Source organism: Mytilus californianus, unplaced genomic scaffold, assembly GCF_021869535.1.
Source record: "Mytilus californianus isolate M0D057914Y unplaced genomic scaffold, xbMytCali1.0.p SCAF_9, whole genome shotgun sequence".
NCBI lineage: Eukaryota > Metazoa > Mollusca > Bivalvia > Mytilida > Mytilidae > Mytilus > Mytilus californianus.
Genome location: NW_026262745.1, coordinates 77,077,852 through 77,094,583, shown reverse-complemented (window position 1 = coordinate 77,094,583; position 16,732 = coordinate 77,077,852). Strand labels below are relative to the sequence as shown.

The window sequence follows — 16,732 nt, the reverse complement described above, 5'->3', positions numbered from 1 at the left end:
GACCGACCATTTAGCTTCAAAAGGGGGTGTGTTGTTTTCTGAGTAAGAAAATTATTTAGTTTTTCAACTATATAATATATTATATTTTTTTTCTCATAAAATTGGGGATCAAAATGTTTTTTTTAGGAAAAAACCATAACCCACCTTTTGAAGTTAAATGGTCAATCGCTTAGTGTACTAATATGAATAGTTACTGGAATTGTTTGAAAAAAATTAATAGTTATTGATGCTAACGTAAATATTTTAATTAAAAAGACAGGAAATATGTCGGTGAAACAAAAAGTTCAAATCTAATTGAAATTTAAAGTGCCCATGAACTCACTGATCATGCACGAGTGATTCTATTCATAAAAAGTGTCCGTGTAACAACTAAAAAGTGTCCGTGTATCATCTAAAAAGTGTCCGTGTAACACCCGTTAATGTACTGTTTTTCTATAGCTCTGCTGGGGACAAAGTCGTACAATTGTTTTTAAGATACTGTTGTATAATTTTGTGATCAAAAAATTTTTAATCGACCTCAATTTCATGTTGTTATAAAGAACAAATGGCTGTAGGTCGATGTTTTTATTGATTTTTACATTTACCATTGACGAGGATCTTTGACGAAAAGAATTAACAAGAACGCATGCGTTGTCGTGCTAGGCATACCTCCACTTGTAATTGTGCTAAACATACCTCACTAGTAATTCAAATATCCGAAAAGTTGTCCAACAGATCAAAAATAGCGCTTAAACGTTACAACATCACTCACAAGCTTCTCACCAAATATGAAGTATTTCTGTTTAGTAGTTTTTGAGAAAAGTGTGACGAAAATATTTGTCGTCATTTATCTGGTTGAAATATTTAAAGTATCAGCTAAGAAAAAGAAGTTGTCTGACAGGTCCGAAATGTGCCTGTGTACATGTTAGAACTCTTCACTGTCGAGCTTCTGATCAAATATTATGTCGTTCTGTTCAGTTATTCCTGAGAATATTTGTTGGACAAACGGATGGACGGACAAGGCGATTGAAATATACTCCTCACTTTAAGAGTCATTATACATATACTAGTACTCAGTAACTGTTACCCGGGAAAAATTGGAAGATTGTCTGCAATGCCGTTAATTTACGGTGAGCTTGGTTAACAACTATTAATTAACCATAGACACTCATTCGATCCAAATGTGAAGATGAATGAACAAGAATAGGAGACGAACCAACAATGCTACTGTGGATGCATTATAATCCGTTGGATACCAATTTTCGTGGATTTCGTGGGTACAGGTGAAAAATAAATGGGGAATGTGTCCATTGGACACTGATGATGCCCCCGTTGCATATAACGTTATAAAGGGACAAAACTCAAGAACTGTAAAAGTGACGCTACCAAAAGTTGTACTTGATCTGAGTTTTGTGGTAATAAGCATTGTGTATACGTTTCATAACATTTAGTTGAGACAAACTTCAGTAAGAGAACGGAAACGAATATTTCAGCATTTTTTTTTCATTTGTAAAGGGCATAACTCTAGAACTGTAAAAGTGACACCACCAAAATTTAAACTTGATCTGTGTTTTGATGTATTAAGCATTGTGTATAAGTTTCATAATATTTTTTTGAGGCAAAATAAAGATAGAGAACGGAAACGAAAAATTCAGCATTTTTTCCATTTGTAAAGGGGCATAACTCTCGAACGGTAAAAAGTGACGCCACCAAAATTCAAACTTGATATGTGTTTTGTGGTAATAAGCATAGTGTATAAGTTTCATAACATTTGGTTGAGGCAAACTAAAGTTAGAGAACGGAAACCAATTTTGGGACGTACGGACGGACTATCTACTATAAATCTATGTAAGCGGCACTGACATCTGTATCTTACATTCATTTATCAAAATACGGAGCTGTGTTGCGTTTGCTAATGAGAGAATTATCCACCGCGACCACAGGACAAGGATGTTAACAACTATATGTGTGGCCTTCGACAATGAGCAAAACCCATGCATACATGTCAGCTTGTATTTGCTTTCTTCGTAGACAACCAAACCCGCTGGACAGGTTTACAATGTAAAGAAATTTATTCATGTCCCCTGTTTCCAAAATCGGAATTGTCTACGGACTTGTATAGATTTTTGTTTACGTTTTTCAGTGTGGTTGGGTTGATGTTTTATTGACTTATACACGTACACCCTAAATCACCTGAAAATGAGACAAATTTTAAGATAGACTTTACAGGTAACAGTTTCCAAAATCTGAATCATCTACTGACTTGTAAATGTGTTTTTTTCCTATGTCGTTATATTGATGTCTTAATTATTGACTTATACATGTATACCCTACATCTGATCTCCTTTCATTCAAACAAAAATAAGACAAATTTTTAGATAGACGCTACATGCATGAAAGGAAAGCTAAGTCTAGTATATTAGAAATATTTTTATTATCAATGAACATTATGCATATCAAACTAACAGAAACGAAAAAAATGAACAGATGATCCGCTTAAAAAATCAAAATTCTACAATGTATCGTCTTTCGAATATGAAAATAAAAAAAAATCAAATTTTTAGTATATTACAATCATTTAAAGCAGTTTAACACCACTTACCAAATATGCCAAAGAAAATGCTACAACATTATAAAATAACAATTTAAACAATATTAATTTTTTTGGAAGTGTACACAGTGATTAAAAATTTCATTGGCATCTACTTATCCAATTACAGTCTACTGGCTTGAAATAAATAAATCAAATTCTACCATTAATCATCCTTCAATATCAAAATAAAAGAAATAAGCAAAGAGGGTCTGCATGGGGGTCGTTAATTTCGGTATTATTTAAATTTCTAGGGCATCTTACTTTGTTTTTAAAAATAACGCTTATTCTATAAAATTCTCATGAAAATGATTTTACTATTAAAATTTTCTGCGATTAGATTCTTACTTTATTCTGTACATCAGATACTTCTATAAGCAGTTTTGTATTGCCGAATTCTTTTATTTTCCATAGTTATTCTATATATATTTACATCCTATTATTCTCTATCATTTATCTTTTTTGCTCGACTTTCACTATTCATTATTCTTTTTGGCCATTATTCTCTATTCTGTAAACCCCATCCAGATCCTCAACAAAGCGATAATAAAACATTTCAACTCCTGTTCAAAGCATCATAATAACTCACATAAATATGGTACATTGATACTACAAACAGCATAAAAAAATTCCGAAAAAAAAAAAGCTAAAACATTACAAAATAACAATAAGCAATCTTAAGACGTTTGATTGTGGTGTACATCGCGTTTAAAAATGACATTGATATCTTATCATATATTTACACTGTACACCCTATTGAATCAGATTCTGTTGTCGGTTATTGATTGGCTGCTATTTTATTGAGCCACATGACGTCATGTCTATCAAAAACAGACCATTTTTTAGTAAACGAATTCAAACTGATCATAGGAAGTACTGGCATTTTTAAACACAGTGTATGTCAAATGTTACACATTATACTGGTGTGAAATAATTTTAGAAAATGCTAGTATCTACAATGATAATTTAGATAACTAAAATGACCAAATATTCTCAAATACTCGCACGCGCACACTCACATGACTATTATGCTGAAACTACTTATCTATAAATTTGTAAACAAAATACAAATTTCAAGGGGCTAGGCAAATGTACCCCATGTACTAAAAATAGAATATAGAACAAAATCCTCTTCTTTTTTATATAAGATGTTATTATCAGGAGATAAAAACGTCATATAACTTATTCCAGAAGGGTTGCAGATGTGTTTGTCACCATACCTTATGCCGCAAGAGGGAGAACACATGTTTGACAAATACATTAGATTGGTCAAAACTTTTCGAGTTTAAGAGGTATTACAAGTATTAAGGAGTATATGGGTGACAAGGAAGGGGTTGAATGGAGATCTGTCCTTCCGACATACTAGTATAGTATTATAGGTATGGGTATTACCGTTTAACACTCCTTTTCGTTTCAGTAGCGTTAAATTAATCGTATTTTTGGCTACCCTTATCGCCAAACAGAAATTTTACATATCGCTTACGTTATTTTAACAACAAAAAATACTGTAATCATCATGGTAAGGTAAGGTAAGTGTTCTTTTTAATAAATTTCTATTTGTGGGAAAAAAATACATGATACATTAATAATTTCAAAAGACAAATTTAGTGCACACATTTTTGGGGATATCTACTACCCCTTTAGCAAGACTGATGAGTCACATTATAGACTTATTTATATATTTTTAAAGTTTTCACTATTTTCATCCTTTTGGATGTCAGAAATATAACTAAATGTTACTTCGTAATCTTTAAAGTACATATATGCATTGATATGCGTTTTTACAATCCTTATTTGAAAACAGCTGTTTTCATTGGTCATTTCTAGCACTGAAAGGACAATTTTCATTGGTTATATCCTGCGCGATATGGATCAGCATGTGTTGACATCTGCTGTTGCTGCTGTTGTTGAACCATTATTGTAGGTCCTGAAAAAGGAGAAATGTCTTAATAAGCATGATCGATTCGAATGTTCTATACTAATGATGAATTTTGCTCCTTTTAAAAGGATTGAATAAATTACCGTTAATGTCATGTTTTTCTCATATATGTTATCTATGTAAACTTTTATGGAAAGAAAACAACTGGTTAAAAACAAATAATATGACTAAAGTAGTAAAGATCAAACATCTAGTAAAAAGATGTCATTTCCATGTTATTTTCATATAGGTAAAAAAATCCTTTAATCGTAGTTGTTTTTTTAACCGAGGTAAAACGTATTCTAAATTGAACTGAAATTGCTTCTTAATTTAAAAGTCCCTTAATTCGTGATTTCATTTTTGAAATGTGAGTTTCAATTTGAATATTACATGTTCTTCGCATTGCTTTCCTTTTCTTTACGATATCAATTTTAATAGTACCTGATGGTGCTTGATGCTGCACGATAACTCCAGAACTTTGTCGTCTGCAACACCCACAACAGCAGCAACAACAACAACCCGTGATCAAAACCAGAAATGCTACACCAATCAGGATAGGAACATATCTAAAAATAGTTTGAACATTAATCACTACAGAAAATACGAAAGAAAGTATGCATTACGGATACATCATGGATGCATATTCTGCTGTCCGTTTGTCCGTTGTAACAATATTTCGCTCGTCCTTTGTAACTATATTTCGCTCGTCCGATCGTAGTTGAAACAAATTACGGCGGTCTCTCCATTGTGAACAAGCCATCACACAGGACTTTTACTTAATAATTTAAAGACTGATAAATTAATTTCAAAACCTATGAATAAAATGAATAATGTGTCACTGAGGTTCAGTGAGGGGACACAATTATATTTTTTAAAGTATTTTATAAATAAAATGCTTCGCTGAGCGCAGCCTGATACGACCGCAGAGATCGAACCCTGAACAGTTGGGGCAAATTTGGACACAATATTCAAGCTTGATACTGTCTGAATTTGGATTGTGATAAAATTTTTGACATAATATAGGTTTCTGACACAACATAAATGTGGTCAAAGATCTTTCAAATCTATGCGCAATACTGTGCAATGGAAGATTTATTCTTGAAAATTTTCAAAAATTCGACGAAATATGAAAAATTTTGAAAAAAAAATATGAATCCCCTTAATAAATTGGAAAAAAAATCCCCTTCCCCCCAACTTTTTGAAACCCTCCTTGGAGCAATAACCCCATTACTCAATCCCAGCCTTTCCTTTGTAGTATGGAACCTTGTAGTACAATTTTAGAGAGATCCATACACTTAAACACAAGTTATTGTCTGGAAACTAGAAAAATGCTTGTTTTTGGCCCTTTTTGGCCCCTAATTCCTACATGTTTTGGGCAATTAACCCCAAACTCAATCCCAGACTTCCCTTTGTGGTATGGAACCTTGTGTTACAATGTCAGAGAGATCCATACACTTACACACAAGTTATTGTCTGGAAACTAGAAAAATGCTTGTTTTTGGCCCCTTTTTTGCCCTTAATTCCTAAACTGTTGGCCCTATAACCCCTTAGATGAGTCCCAACCTTCTACTTGTGGTATTAAACATTGTGGTACAATTTCAGAGCAATCGAAATACTTATACACAAGTTATTATCCTGAAACTAGAAAAATGCTTGTTTTGGGCCCCTTTTGGGCCCCTAATTCCTAAACGGTTGGGACCATCATCCCCAAAATCAATCCCAACCTTCCTTTTGTGGTATTGAACCTTCTTAAAAAAAATCATAGAGATCCATTCACTTAAACTAAAGTTATTGTCCGTTAACCAATGTGTATTCGGACGACGACGACATCATACCATTATACGATCCCAAAAAATTTTTTGCGGTCGTATAAATAGTTGGACTCACCAACAGATGTGTGAGTATTTACTTTCATGAATCAGTTGAATTTACCATGTTTACAAATGACTTACTTTTTAATACTGCTGTTTTTAATATTTTTCAAAACTGTTCCAATCGTTAAACTATTAGCTTTTTTTTGTATTTCTAATCGTCGAATAGACTTTATTTTCTAAATACGTCCATACGGACCAAAGCAATACACAATAAACATACATAATTACATATGAACATTGCAATAATGAACAGATATTTACATTCACAAAATGATATACGATATCCATGGGAACTTTTCGTTGACGTTCTCAAGTGATTATTACTATTTCAATAAAGAAAAAAAAGATATCCATCATCAGACTTTTTTCATATAACTAACTTTAAGACTCCGGATTTTATAATTTTTCGACAGGTTACCTACTCTATGGTAGGACACCCTGGTACTCTGTCAGGTGGGAGCAACCAAAAGATGTAAAATCAAACATATAATCGGTGCAATTTGGGGGAAAGTTTACTGTTTTCTGAACATTTTGTTGTGTATAGAAAACATACACTAGTTAAAATCACCCCTAAATTGTACCGATCGTATGCTTGATATTACTTTTTTAGTTTGCTCTTACTTGACCGAGTACCAGGATGTCCTACCACAGAGCTGAAGGTAACATGTCGAAAAAATATAAACTCCGGAGTCAAAAGTCGGTAATATTAAAATAGTCTATTCTTTATAATTCTAACTTATGATCACTGACTCGAAATTTTGTAATAATTTGTCATTTAAAAAACATGATTCAATAGAAAATCTTCTTATTTCATACAGATCTGTTAAAAGTTTTAAATATAAAGGAATAACAATGAATTATCATACAAGTTATTTAGGTTTTGTAATATTTAATGTTTTCATATTTTTCAAAAACATTGTTCTTAAAAAATTTCCTTATTAAAAACAGGTTTAATCTATTGAAAAAAATATCCGTGTTTTCATGTCCTGTTATTGATGTTGAATCTAATTCTTAAAATATTTTAGAGTCAAGAGTTTATCAAAAATAATACCTTTCTTATAATATGTTCTATTAATGTTATATGCTTCCTGTCCCATTTGAATTTTACAAAACTACATTAAAAATTGAACTTTAATAAAAGAATCAATAGGAAATCTCAATATTCTCCTTATACTCTGAATCGCCCGCTCAAGTTACACTATATCTATCTAAAAGTTATGCCAAAATAAGCTTAAAACATCGCTAATGTGTTATTGGCTTGCAAGTCAATAATTCAACTAATTGGAATCCGTATTCATGCGACCTTCAAATTTACGCATGTAAAAAGGAAAGAATGTGAACATTGAAAAGTGAAACAAGGGAGCCACTGGAAAGACCCATTTCGTTGACCGATTCTGCACACACAAAAATCATTCTTTTTAAAAGTAAAACGATGATTTACATTTTTTTTAAATCTTTATTGATCACATGAAATCAATAGACTAAGAAAAAACGTCGTTATGCACGTGCTTGAAATTTTACAACACTCACTGTACAAGGAAAATGTTCGTCAAACTTTTCTAGGGTTCTATGAAGGGATTGGTTTTATTTATTTGATATATTTTGTTTGCAGCTTGATAATGATGATTTACAGCATGTATTAAAGCAATTTTACATCTGTCCTGCAGCTACTTCTGGTTTGCCGGTACTTCAAAGTTTTACAACACACATTGAACAAAAAAAATCGCCAATTTTTTCTTGGCTTCTAATGAAGGGATTGATCGGTTTATGTTTTGACAGTAAACATGCATCATGAATCAACTGCATGCATTGACGCAGTACCAGACCCCGTATTGGTCTAAGACTTGTTCATATTGTCAAAACCAAATTAAGTACTGTGTAAAGTATTTTTCATACATTATAATTCCTGTTAAGTTATAAACATAGCACGCATTTTACGAATCATCGTATAAAAATTCCCGAAAATGCGGACCAAGAAAACTTTAATATTATTCATGAATTAAATATGTAAATCAAACAATGGCGTGATTATTATCTCTCATTTCAGCAAAAAATCAACACCTGCAGCAGATGTCAGTAGGATGTGTATTTATGAAACATGTAAATTTGTATCGATCTGACGAGTTAGGCCATTTTCAACTGATGTTTATAGTTTGTTCATATGTTGGCAACTTGTGCTGTTACACCGCTGTCCCCGGCTAGGGGAGGGTTGGGCGATGGAAACATGTTTAGTTGCATATAGTTACTTACATCCACTTCATTTTAACTGTGGTGGTTGCTTCATTGGCAATCATACCACATCTCCTTACTTTTATATGTAAATGAATTGTTGCCGTGGGATTTACATAGAAGTTTACAGACCCGAGAGCCATTAATGCGTTATTGAAGTTTTTTCATTCCGAAAATTTTAGAGAAAAATGGGGGGGGGGGGAATGCAAAATCTTATTCGATATTTATCTGCCTTCAAACTCCGAATAGGACGTGTAGTTTTATAGGAGTTAAACATTATGACAAGCAGCTGCAGATCCAGTATTTTGAAAAGGGGGGCCCTGACAAGCCAAAGTTTGGAGTAGTACTTGTAAAAAGTCTATGAATTTATCATATATGAAGCTTCATATGGGGGGGTCTGTCCCCTTCCCCTAAATCATCCTCTGACAAGAAGGTACCTTTTTTTAAAACCAATTATGACAAGCATTCTGAGTTGCATGGCAATACATAGTCCCCTACCGGTTAAATTTCATTATGGAACAAAATGCTATACTTGATTTATAACTTGTCATGGTGTAAATTATATAATAAAATCAAGTCAATATCTTCAAGCATGATGAAAAGATGTGTGGAATCTGATTATTTGAGTGAATTTTCCAATTCCAAGGCCCATAACTCTGCACAAAATCATCAGACCGGAACAAAATTCGTACTTGATCTGTAACTTGTCATTATAAAACTACATACCAATTATCAAATCAATATCTTCAAGCACGACAAAAAAAAGGGTGGAAAACTGATTATTTGGGTAAATTTTTTAAGTCCAAGGACCATAACTCGGCACAAAATAGTCAGATCGGAACATAATTCGAACTTGATCTGTAACTTGTCATGATAACACTATATACCAATTATCAAATCAATATCTTCAAGCACGAAGAAAAAAAGTGATGAAACTGAATATTTGAGTGAATTTACTAAGTCCATGGACCATAACTCTAGACAAAATCATCAGAACGGAACAAAATTCGAACTTAATCTGTAACTTGTCATGATGAAAATATGTATCAAATATTAAATCAATATCTTCAAGCACGAAGAAAAAAGTGTGGAAAATAGACAGACAGACAGACAGACAGACAGACAGACAGAAATACAGAGTCCAAACCTAAAGTCCCCTTCGACTTCGTCGGTAGGCGACTAAAATTACTGTTCTTCCATTCCCAAAACTTGAAAAAGATCCGTTAGTTGATTGGTTGTAACTGTTGATTGCGTACGGTCCAGGGACAAATATTTGAAGAATGCTCAACTCACGGAGATAAATCTTTGTAAAATAGACAAAATGACTAAACATCTAGACATGTTTTTATGGAATATTAAATCCGACACGACAGAACAGGTATTCAACCAAAATGACTAGCAAAAATTTCTGGTTATTTCATTACATTTTGTTTCATTCATTATTTACTAGTCCAACCACAGGGTTAAATTCAGGGAATAAGATTAACAGGGACCCAGTAGCCAATGCTACTGGAAATTTGGCTGGGCCCCTAACTCTTTAACAGAATATTCAAATGTGGTCAATACACAATTTTCACATTTTGTCAGTTGTGCCCCTGGAGTGAAATTTTAAAGCTTATTCCCTGATTAAGGGAGCTACCATTTGATCTTAATGGGGGGCTAGGATGAAATTTGAAAAAAATAGGCAGGACAGAGGTTTTGAGTAAAAAAAAAGGCAGGATGAGACACTTTGCAAAAAAAAAAAAGGCAGGATGACAATTTATGTACAAAAAGTCAGGATAAACTAAAAAATAAAAGGCAGGACCGAATAGAGTGAAAAATAAAAATGCAGGATAGAGATTACAAATGAAAAAAAATGCAGGACAACATTTTTCATCCTAGTCCCCCCCCATAGATATCAAATGGTAGCTCCCTAATTCCTATCATTATTTTTGCGGTCAATAGCTGGTTTCGACAGTGTTCTAACCAAAGTTTTAATCAGTTTAGGCAATCCTCTAAAAATAACAGAAGATAACACACTCGAAACACAAGTGAAAAATTACAATTCATGTTACAATTTTAGTTAACATTGCCATGGCAAAGTGGTTTGACTGAAGTAGATGAAAATGTAAAAAGTTTACGCATGACAGACGACGAGTGAGGTCAAGCGATGGCAATAGATCCATAAATTCACGTAAATACCATAAGAGGTAACAAAGACTTACAATATGTCACCTGTATAAATAGATTTAAGCATTAAGACGTCTCTTCTTTTATGGTTTATTGTCGAAGAAGCAAAATGGTGTCGTGTGATAAGTATGAATCATAAAAAAAAGCACACACAAAATTTTAATTACGTATATCAGTGTCTAAACATGTACAATCAAAAACTATTAAACACCTCGTTTCTACTATACTTACACGTGGGCGGCCCACCACTGGACACAGAAACTGTCTCTCATGTCGTCTGGTGCCTGTAACACAGTGCTCTCACAACAGTAGTAGGTAAGTCCCACAGTTCTGGGATCATAACAGCAGAAGTCGGAGCACCATTGTGGCGAGTGAAGGTCCCCAGTAATGTCTGTGTACGATCTGCAGCATTCACCGGCAAATACATCACAGACTGTCATAAACAAAAATATTGATAAATTAAAATCTGACGGGTTTCTTTTTTTCGGGGGTGGGTGGGGGTGAGGTGTGATGGTAACTATTGGTTGCACTGAGGATAGTGCGATTGGAGACGATTTTTAGTATGTTTGTGGGCTGCGACATTTTAAACTCTTCATATCAAATACACTGTATTATTATACTTCATGTTTTGACTGGTAAATACGAGGGAGGCGTTATACTCTATCGGGGAAACATTTTTTTAATATCGCCCTTTCTTGCAGATCAATCAAAAATCGATAAAGAAAACACTGAACTGAATTAACATCAATAATTTTAAAAGCAATGCTCGAGTTCTAAGTTTCAAAGACTGTCAACATGTTGAAAGAAGAATGTGTCTGAGGATACAGATGCCCCCGCTCAAGCTTTGCAATGATCCAAGTTAAAAAAGGGAGGCAACTCAAGAACGGTAAATGACTCGCTGCTCAAATTCGAACTCTTTCTGTGTGTTGTGGTTCTCAGCATTGTGTATGAGTTTCAAAAAATTTGGATGAAGCAAACTTAAGTTAGACTGCGGAAACGAAAATAGGATGAAAGGACGGACGGACGGACAGTGAAGGATAACACTGAAAGGACGGACGGACGGACGGACAGTGAAGGATAACACTTAATGCCCCCTTTGCCTACGGTGGGACATAACCAAATACATCTTGATTCAATGTTGTTACTTTCTAATGACTTACGTATGTAACTTTACATGCTTCGCCTCGGTTGACATGACAATATACTCTAACCCTCTCAGCTATATTATACTGACAGTGTTTAAATTTTTAATTTAACTAAAAGTGTGCATCAATAAATAGATGTCGAGATACATAAGTATTGATAAAATCTAATGTAAAGAACTTGAAATATGTAACATGTTTAGGAAGCAATGATTATTAATTACAAACCACACGTATAGTTTGTACTATAACATGCATGAATGTCAATTGAACATATCAGCACTTATTTGAACCAAGCTGTTGGTGTGTGGTTCAAATTTCAAGTCAGCTTGCCAGTATCTCAGGCTACAAACACAGAGAGTCGCCCGGGTGCGTCGAATGGTAAGCCTCTCCTGTTGTGTATGCATTTCTTATTCTAATATTATCCGGCATGTGCACCAGACCTCGAGAAGGGGGAGGGGAGGAGGGGTCACTTCATATATACAAGATGATGGGACGTGCCTGTGGAATAGGTCATATTTGCCAGCTTGACAATATGTGAATAGGTGGGTAAAATACCAGAAATATATTAGGTCAATACAGTTCGTTATCTGAAAAACTCTGTTATTTTTCACAGCCGAAAGTGTTGTCGTAAGTCAACATTACATCATGTACGTAAGGAATCTGAATTTACCCTTGTTTTTTTTTGTGGGGTTGCTGTATGTACTTTTTATTATTTGTTAATTCTTCTTCGTCATCTTTTATGGTGTTCCACAAATTTTCCCTCTTTTGACACTTTGGTATTCCACTTTTCCAACACACCACACGAAACCCAAGGGAAAAGGTTATATACATTTTTACCTATACAATATATGAAAAGGTAAACATTTTGAAAATCTAAATTATATGAAAAGGGTAACAGAACACCACCGGGCGACACCCCCAACCCCCCTTTCAGCACCAGACACAGTCAAAATGCCATAGGGCATGGAGCAAAATCTGTAAATTTTAAGATCAGACATATCAGACGACAAAACATGTTCCATATATATACTACACAATGTAATGCCTTGGTGACCTAGCTCAAAATAAATAGATAATAAAATAGGTGTGCAATTGGTAAATTTGTCGAGATACAGTCAAAGTTGCGTTTACAACCCACATTTCCATTTCATTTGCACCAAGCTTCCGAAGTTAGTCATCCGATCATGTTTAACAGCATAACCGTTCTTTTTAAAGTTAACGTTTTATAAGTCTATAAATATTAGACATTTTTAGTCTATATAATATTTAAACAATGATCAACATGTATAATATACTTACCATATAAATTAATCACAACACAAACCAAGACAATATTAAAATGCATCCTTTACGCTATCAATTTCAAATCTAAACTGACACGGAGCGACAGTTGTGCGGTTTCTCTTTGTGTAAAATGATTGAAAGGGGCGTGTCTTATTTTACGACGCACTTTCAGAAAATCAAGAAAGATAATTTTTGAAGGATTGAACCGTGTTTTAAACTGGGATAAGTAATATTTATGGATTTCCTTTTCCCGATTACGACCTTTAAGCTGGTCATTTTTATCTTCTAACGAAGTAATCACTGACCTCATCACTTAAAGTTGTTGGTTATGGTAGTAGCGGTTTCTCACAGGGGCTCATTAAGTTCAACGATTTTTGAGAAATACAGATATGTACATATAGTATACCGTGCATTGAAAATAAAAGTGTAAATTTAGTGTAATAATAGATAAAAATTTAATTGTTATATTGATAATAAGATACAATTTAAAATGATTAATACTCTGTATCAAGTAACCGATTCCTTGTACATATGACTTTATTCCTCGACAAATTTATAGCCAAATGATTGATTGATTGATTGTTGGTTACTTAACGTCCCGTGGCTAATATTTCATGCATGTTCAGGACGAGAACAAATTAACAATTAACAGGTTGGTCCTATATTATATAGATGCCGTCAGGAATGAAGGTCGGGGAAATTTGAGAATCATTCGAACTGTCACTGGAAAATGAAGGCATATTGGGTAGAGACAGATCCCTAGATTTCATATAAAAACAGGAGGTGCATGTGGTTTGATTCCCAATATTACTACAATATCATACTTTCCTTTAGAATTCGGACTTTTGAAAAGGATATTATTATTATTGTTTTGTTTTGTAACATGTTACAAGTTACAATTCTGTGGCATAATTCGAGGCTTTTGCTGGGCTTTAAATTTGTCTAGCAAAAAAAATGAACTATTTTACACCCAATTTAAATGGATGTTACTATATTCAGTATTTGATCTTTTCCGGGGAGCATATTTCAAACTTGGTGTTTTGCCGGATTGCTGCTTAAGGCAAACTTGGTGTTTTGCCGGATTGCTGCTTAAGGCAAACTCGATAACTATTATCTTCCACCAGTGACTGTCAAAATACTCCGTCCATTTCCTTTAATTCTTAACTGACTTACTATTGAATTTAAAAACTTATTTCTTTGATTATGAAATATGTTCTACTGGACAAAAAGAAAATTTATCGGGGATTTGTCTCTTCCATACTTTGGCCATCCATCCATTCAAATTATATGTGACAACAGTTTTACATCCCTTGTAGTTATAAAAATAAGAAGATGTAGTATGATTGACAATGAGACAACACTCCACAAGAGACCAAATGACACAGAAATTAACAACTATATGTCACCGTACGGCTTTCAACAATGAGTTAAACCTATACCGCATAGTCAGCTATGAAAGGCCTAGAAATGAAAAATGTAAAACAATTCAAACTAGAAAATTTACGGTCTGATGTATGTACAAAATAAAGAACGAAAAACAAATATGATATACAGCAAAAAACGACAACCACTGAATTACAGGCTCCTGACTTGGGACAGGCACATACAGAATGTGGCGGGGTTAACCTAGTTTGAAGACGCGCCAACCCTTCCCTAACCTGGGACAGTGATGTAACAGTACAGTATGTTTTACTAGGTAATTTGTATTTTGATGGTCACAAGTTATCTTATACTATGAAGTGAAAGTAATCTCCCTTTAAACTCCTCTTTAATCTAGGAGCTATGTTTAAATTCTCCCTCGCTATGCTCGTCCGAATTTTAAGCATTTCAATTTACGTAATTCCTTAATATAGGTAAGACAAAAATCTTAGTATATAGATTCGTTGTTACCGTGAGCACATTCGATCAACTGACAGTCCAATAATGTTTTGGATTGATTGATTGATTGGTATTAACGCCACTTTCAACACTAATGGGCTATTTCGTGGCGGTCAGTTTTTATTGGTGGAGGAAGCCGGGGTGCCCGGAGATAATCACCGATTACTAGTAGTTCCTTAGGTAGGAAAATTGACAATCCTAGTCAATTAACATTGGAGTCAAGTGCACCTGCCACGTGCGGTATTCGAATTCATGCAGCCATTAATTAATCGGTATTCAAGTATTTGATAGAGTTGGGAAAAGGGGTTAAAGGGTCTGGATATCGAACCCCCTTTTATCTGCAATCATGAATCTAAAAAAAAATACTGAAGACTTGAACACTAACGCTGGGTTTCTCGTTTTGCAGGTTAATTATCCAATTATGGTCTTGATGGGGTTTACAGAATAGAGAATAATGGGCCAATACTTCAGAATAATGGGCCAATAAAAATAAAGAATAGAAAAACATGTCAAAAAAAAAAAGAATAGAGAAAAATATGCAAAAAACAAATAAAAACTATAGAAAAATAGGGTGTTAAAATATAAAGGATAGAGAATATACTGGACTAAAATGTAAATAATAGAAATGATGGCTTAAAAACTAAAAAAAATACAGAATTGAGTGACCTTACCCCCTCCCCCATCGGGACCCTCGTTCATTACAAACATAATTCAGATATTCAGTATTGCTTGAAACATAAACAAACGAAAAATAACAAAAACGTAATATATTCTGATATCTTTATGCACATTGAACAGTTAATAATCGCTCTTTTGAACCACTATAAGATAGTTATAGACAGGATAATATATATTTAGCCTATTCACGGGTTTATTATGTTAGACTCAAGCTAGCAGCCACTCGCTAGCAGCCACTCCGCTAGCAGCCAGTTTTCAGATATGTCTATAAACCCAAAAGTTGCATAAGACTCAAATGTTTTTTTATACTATATATAACGTTTTTTAATTTAAAAATCGAAGACACCATGCATGAGTTTAAGAAATGGATCCAGGATTTTTGAAGGGGAAAAGGGGGGGGGGGGGGGCTAATTGCCGAAAACATATACGTTTATCGCTGATAGGAGGATTGCAAAAAAATGTTGAACGATTTTATCTGCCGAAAAAAAGAAGATATTTTTCCGTTTAAAGGGGAGGGTGTCGTACACCAACCACGCTTTATCTGAATCCTCCACTGAATTTTACATTTTCATTTTTTGTTCAAGAATTAAAAGACATTTGTATATTTTATTAGCACACCGCGCTGCACGTTGAAAGAGTGAGAAATAAATTTAAAAAAAATATAGAACACTACAAGAGTGGAGAAATAAGGAATTTCTTTTTTAAAACACAATGTGAAGCAGCATTTTTCTTTAACAATTTAACCCTAAAAAGCACGAAAATGTGGAATAAAGTTTTTGTTATAAATCTTTAAAAAATATGATTTACCTCCCTTTAAAAATTATTACTTTAGAATAATTGAAATATTAAGTCTTCTTTGATGCGTAAAACAACAAATACTTGTATCATAAGGTGTCAAGCATTTATCTATTTACAATTAATGATCATGTAACAAACAATTGCAGAAATTATATATAATTAAGCTATTTTCAGTTTCATTTTATGCCCA

General features: G+C 33.7%; 1 protein-coding gene across 1 annotated transcript; it reads right to left on the bottom strand.

The window, feature by feature from the left end:
* Positions 1 to 2,396: 2,396 nt before the first annotated feature.
* On the bottom strand, positions 2,397 to 13,327 carry LOC127714212 (uncharacterized). The gene is made up of 4 exons (XM_052220239.1): positions 13,204 to 13,327; positions 10,991 to 11,192; positions 4,929 to 5,053; positions 2,397 to 4,496 (listed from the first exon to the last, which is right to left on the bottom strand). The coding sequence occupies exons 1-4, from the start codon at positions 13,247 to 13,249 to the stop codon at positions 4,414 to 4,416; spliced, it is 456 nt and encodes a 151-aa protein (XP_052076199.1). The 5' UTR covers positions 13,250 to 13,327; the 3' UTR covers positions 2,397 to 4,413.
* Between the last annotated feature and the right edge of the window lie 3,405 nt (positions 13,328 to 16,732).

Excerpts from the sequence above, each read along its gene's own strand:
- LOC127714212 (XM_052220239.1), bottom strand. The coding sequence starts at position 13,249 with ATGCATTTTAATATTGTCTTGGTTTGTGTTGTGATTAATTTATATG. Across the intron at positions 5,054-10,990 it reads CAGTGGTGGGCCGCCCACGT|ATATGTTCCTATCCTGATTG; the intron begins GTAAGTATAGTA and ends AACTATTTTTAG. Across the intron at positions 4,497-4,928 it reads GCAGCATCAAGCACCATCAG|GACCTACAATAATGGTTCAA; the intron begins GTACTATTAAAA and ends CTCCTTTTTCAG.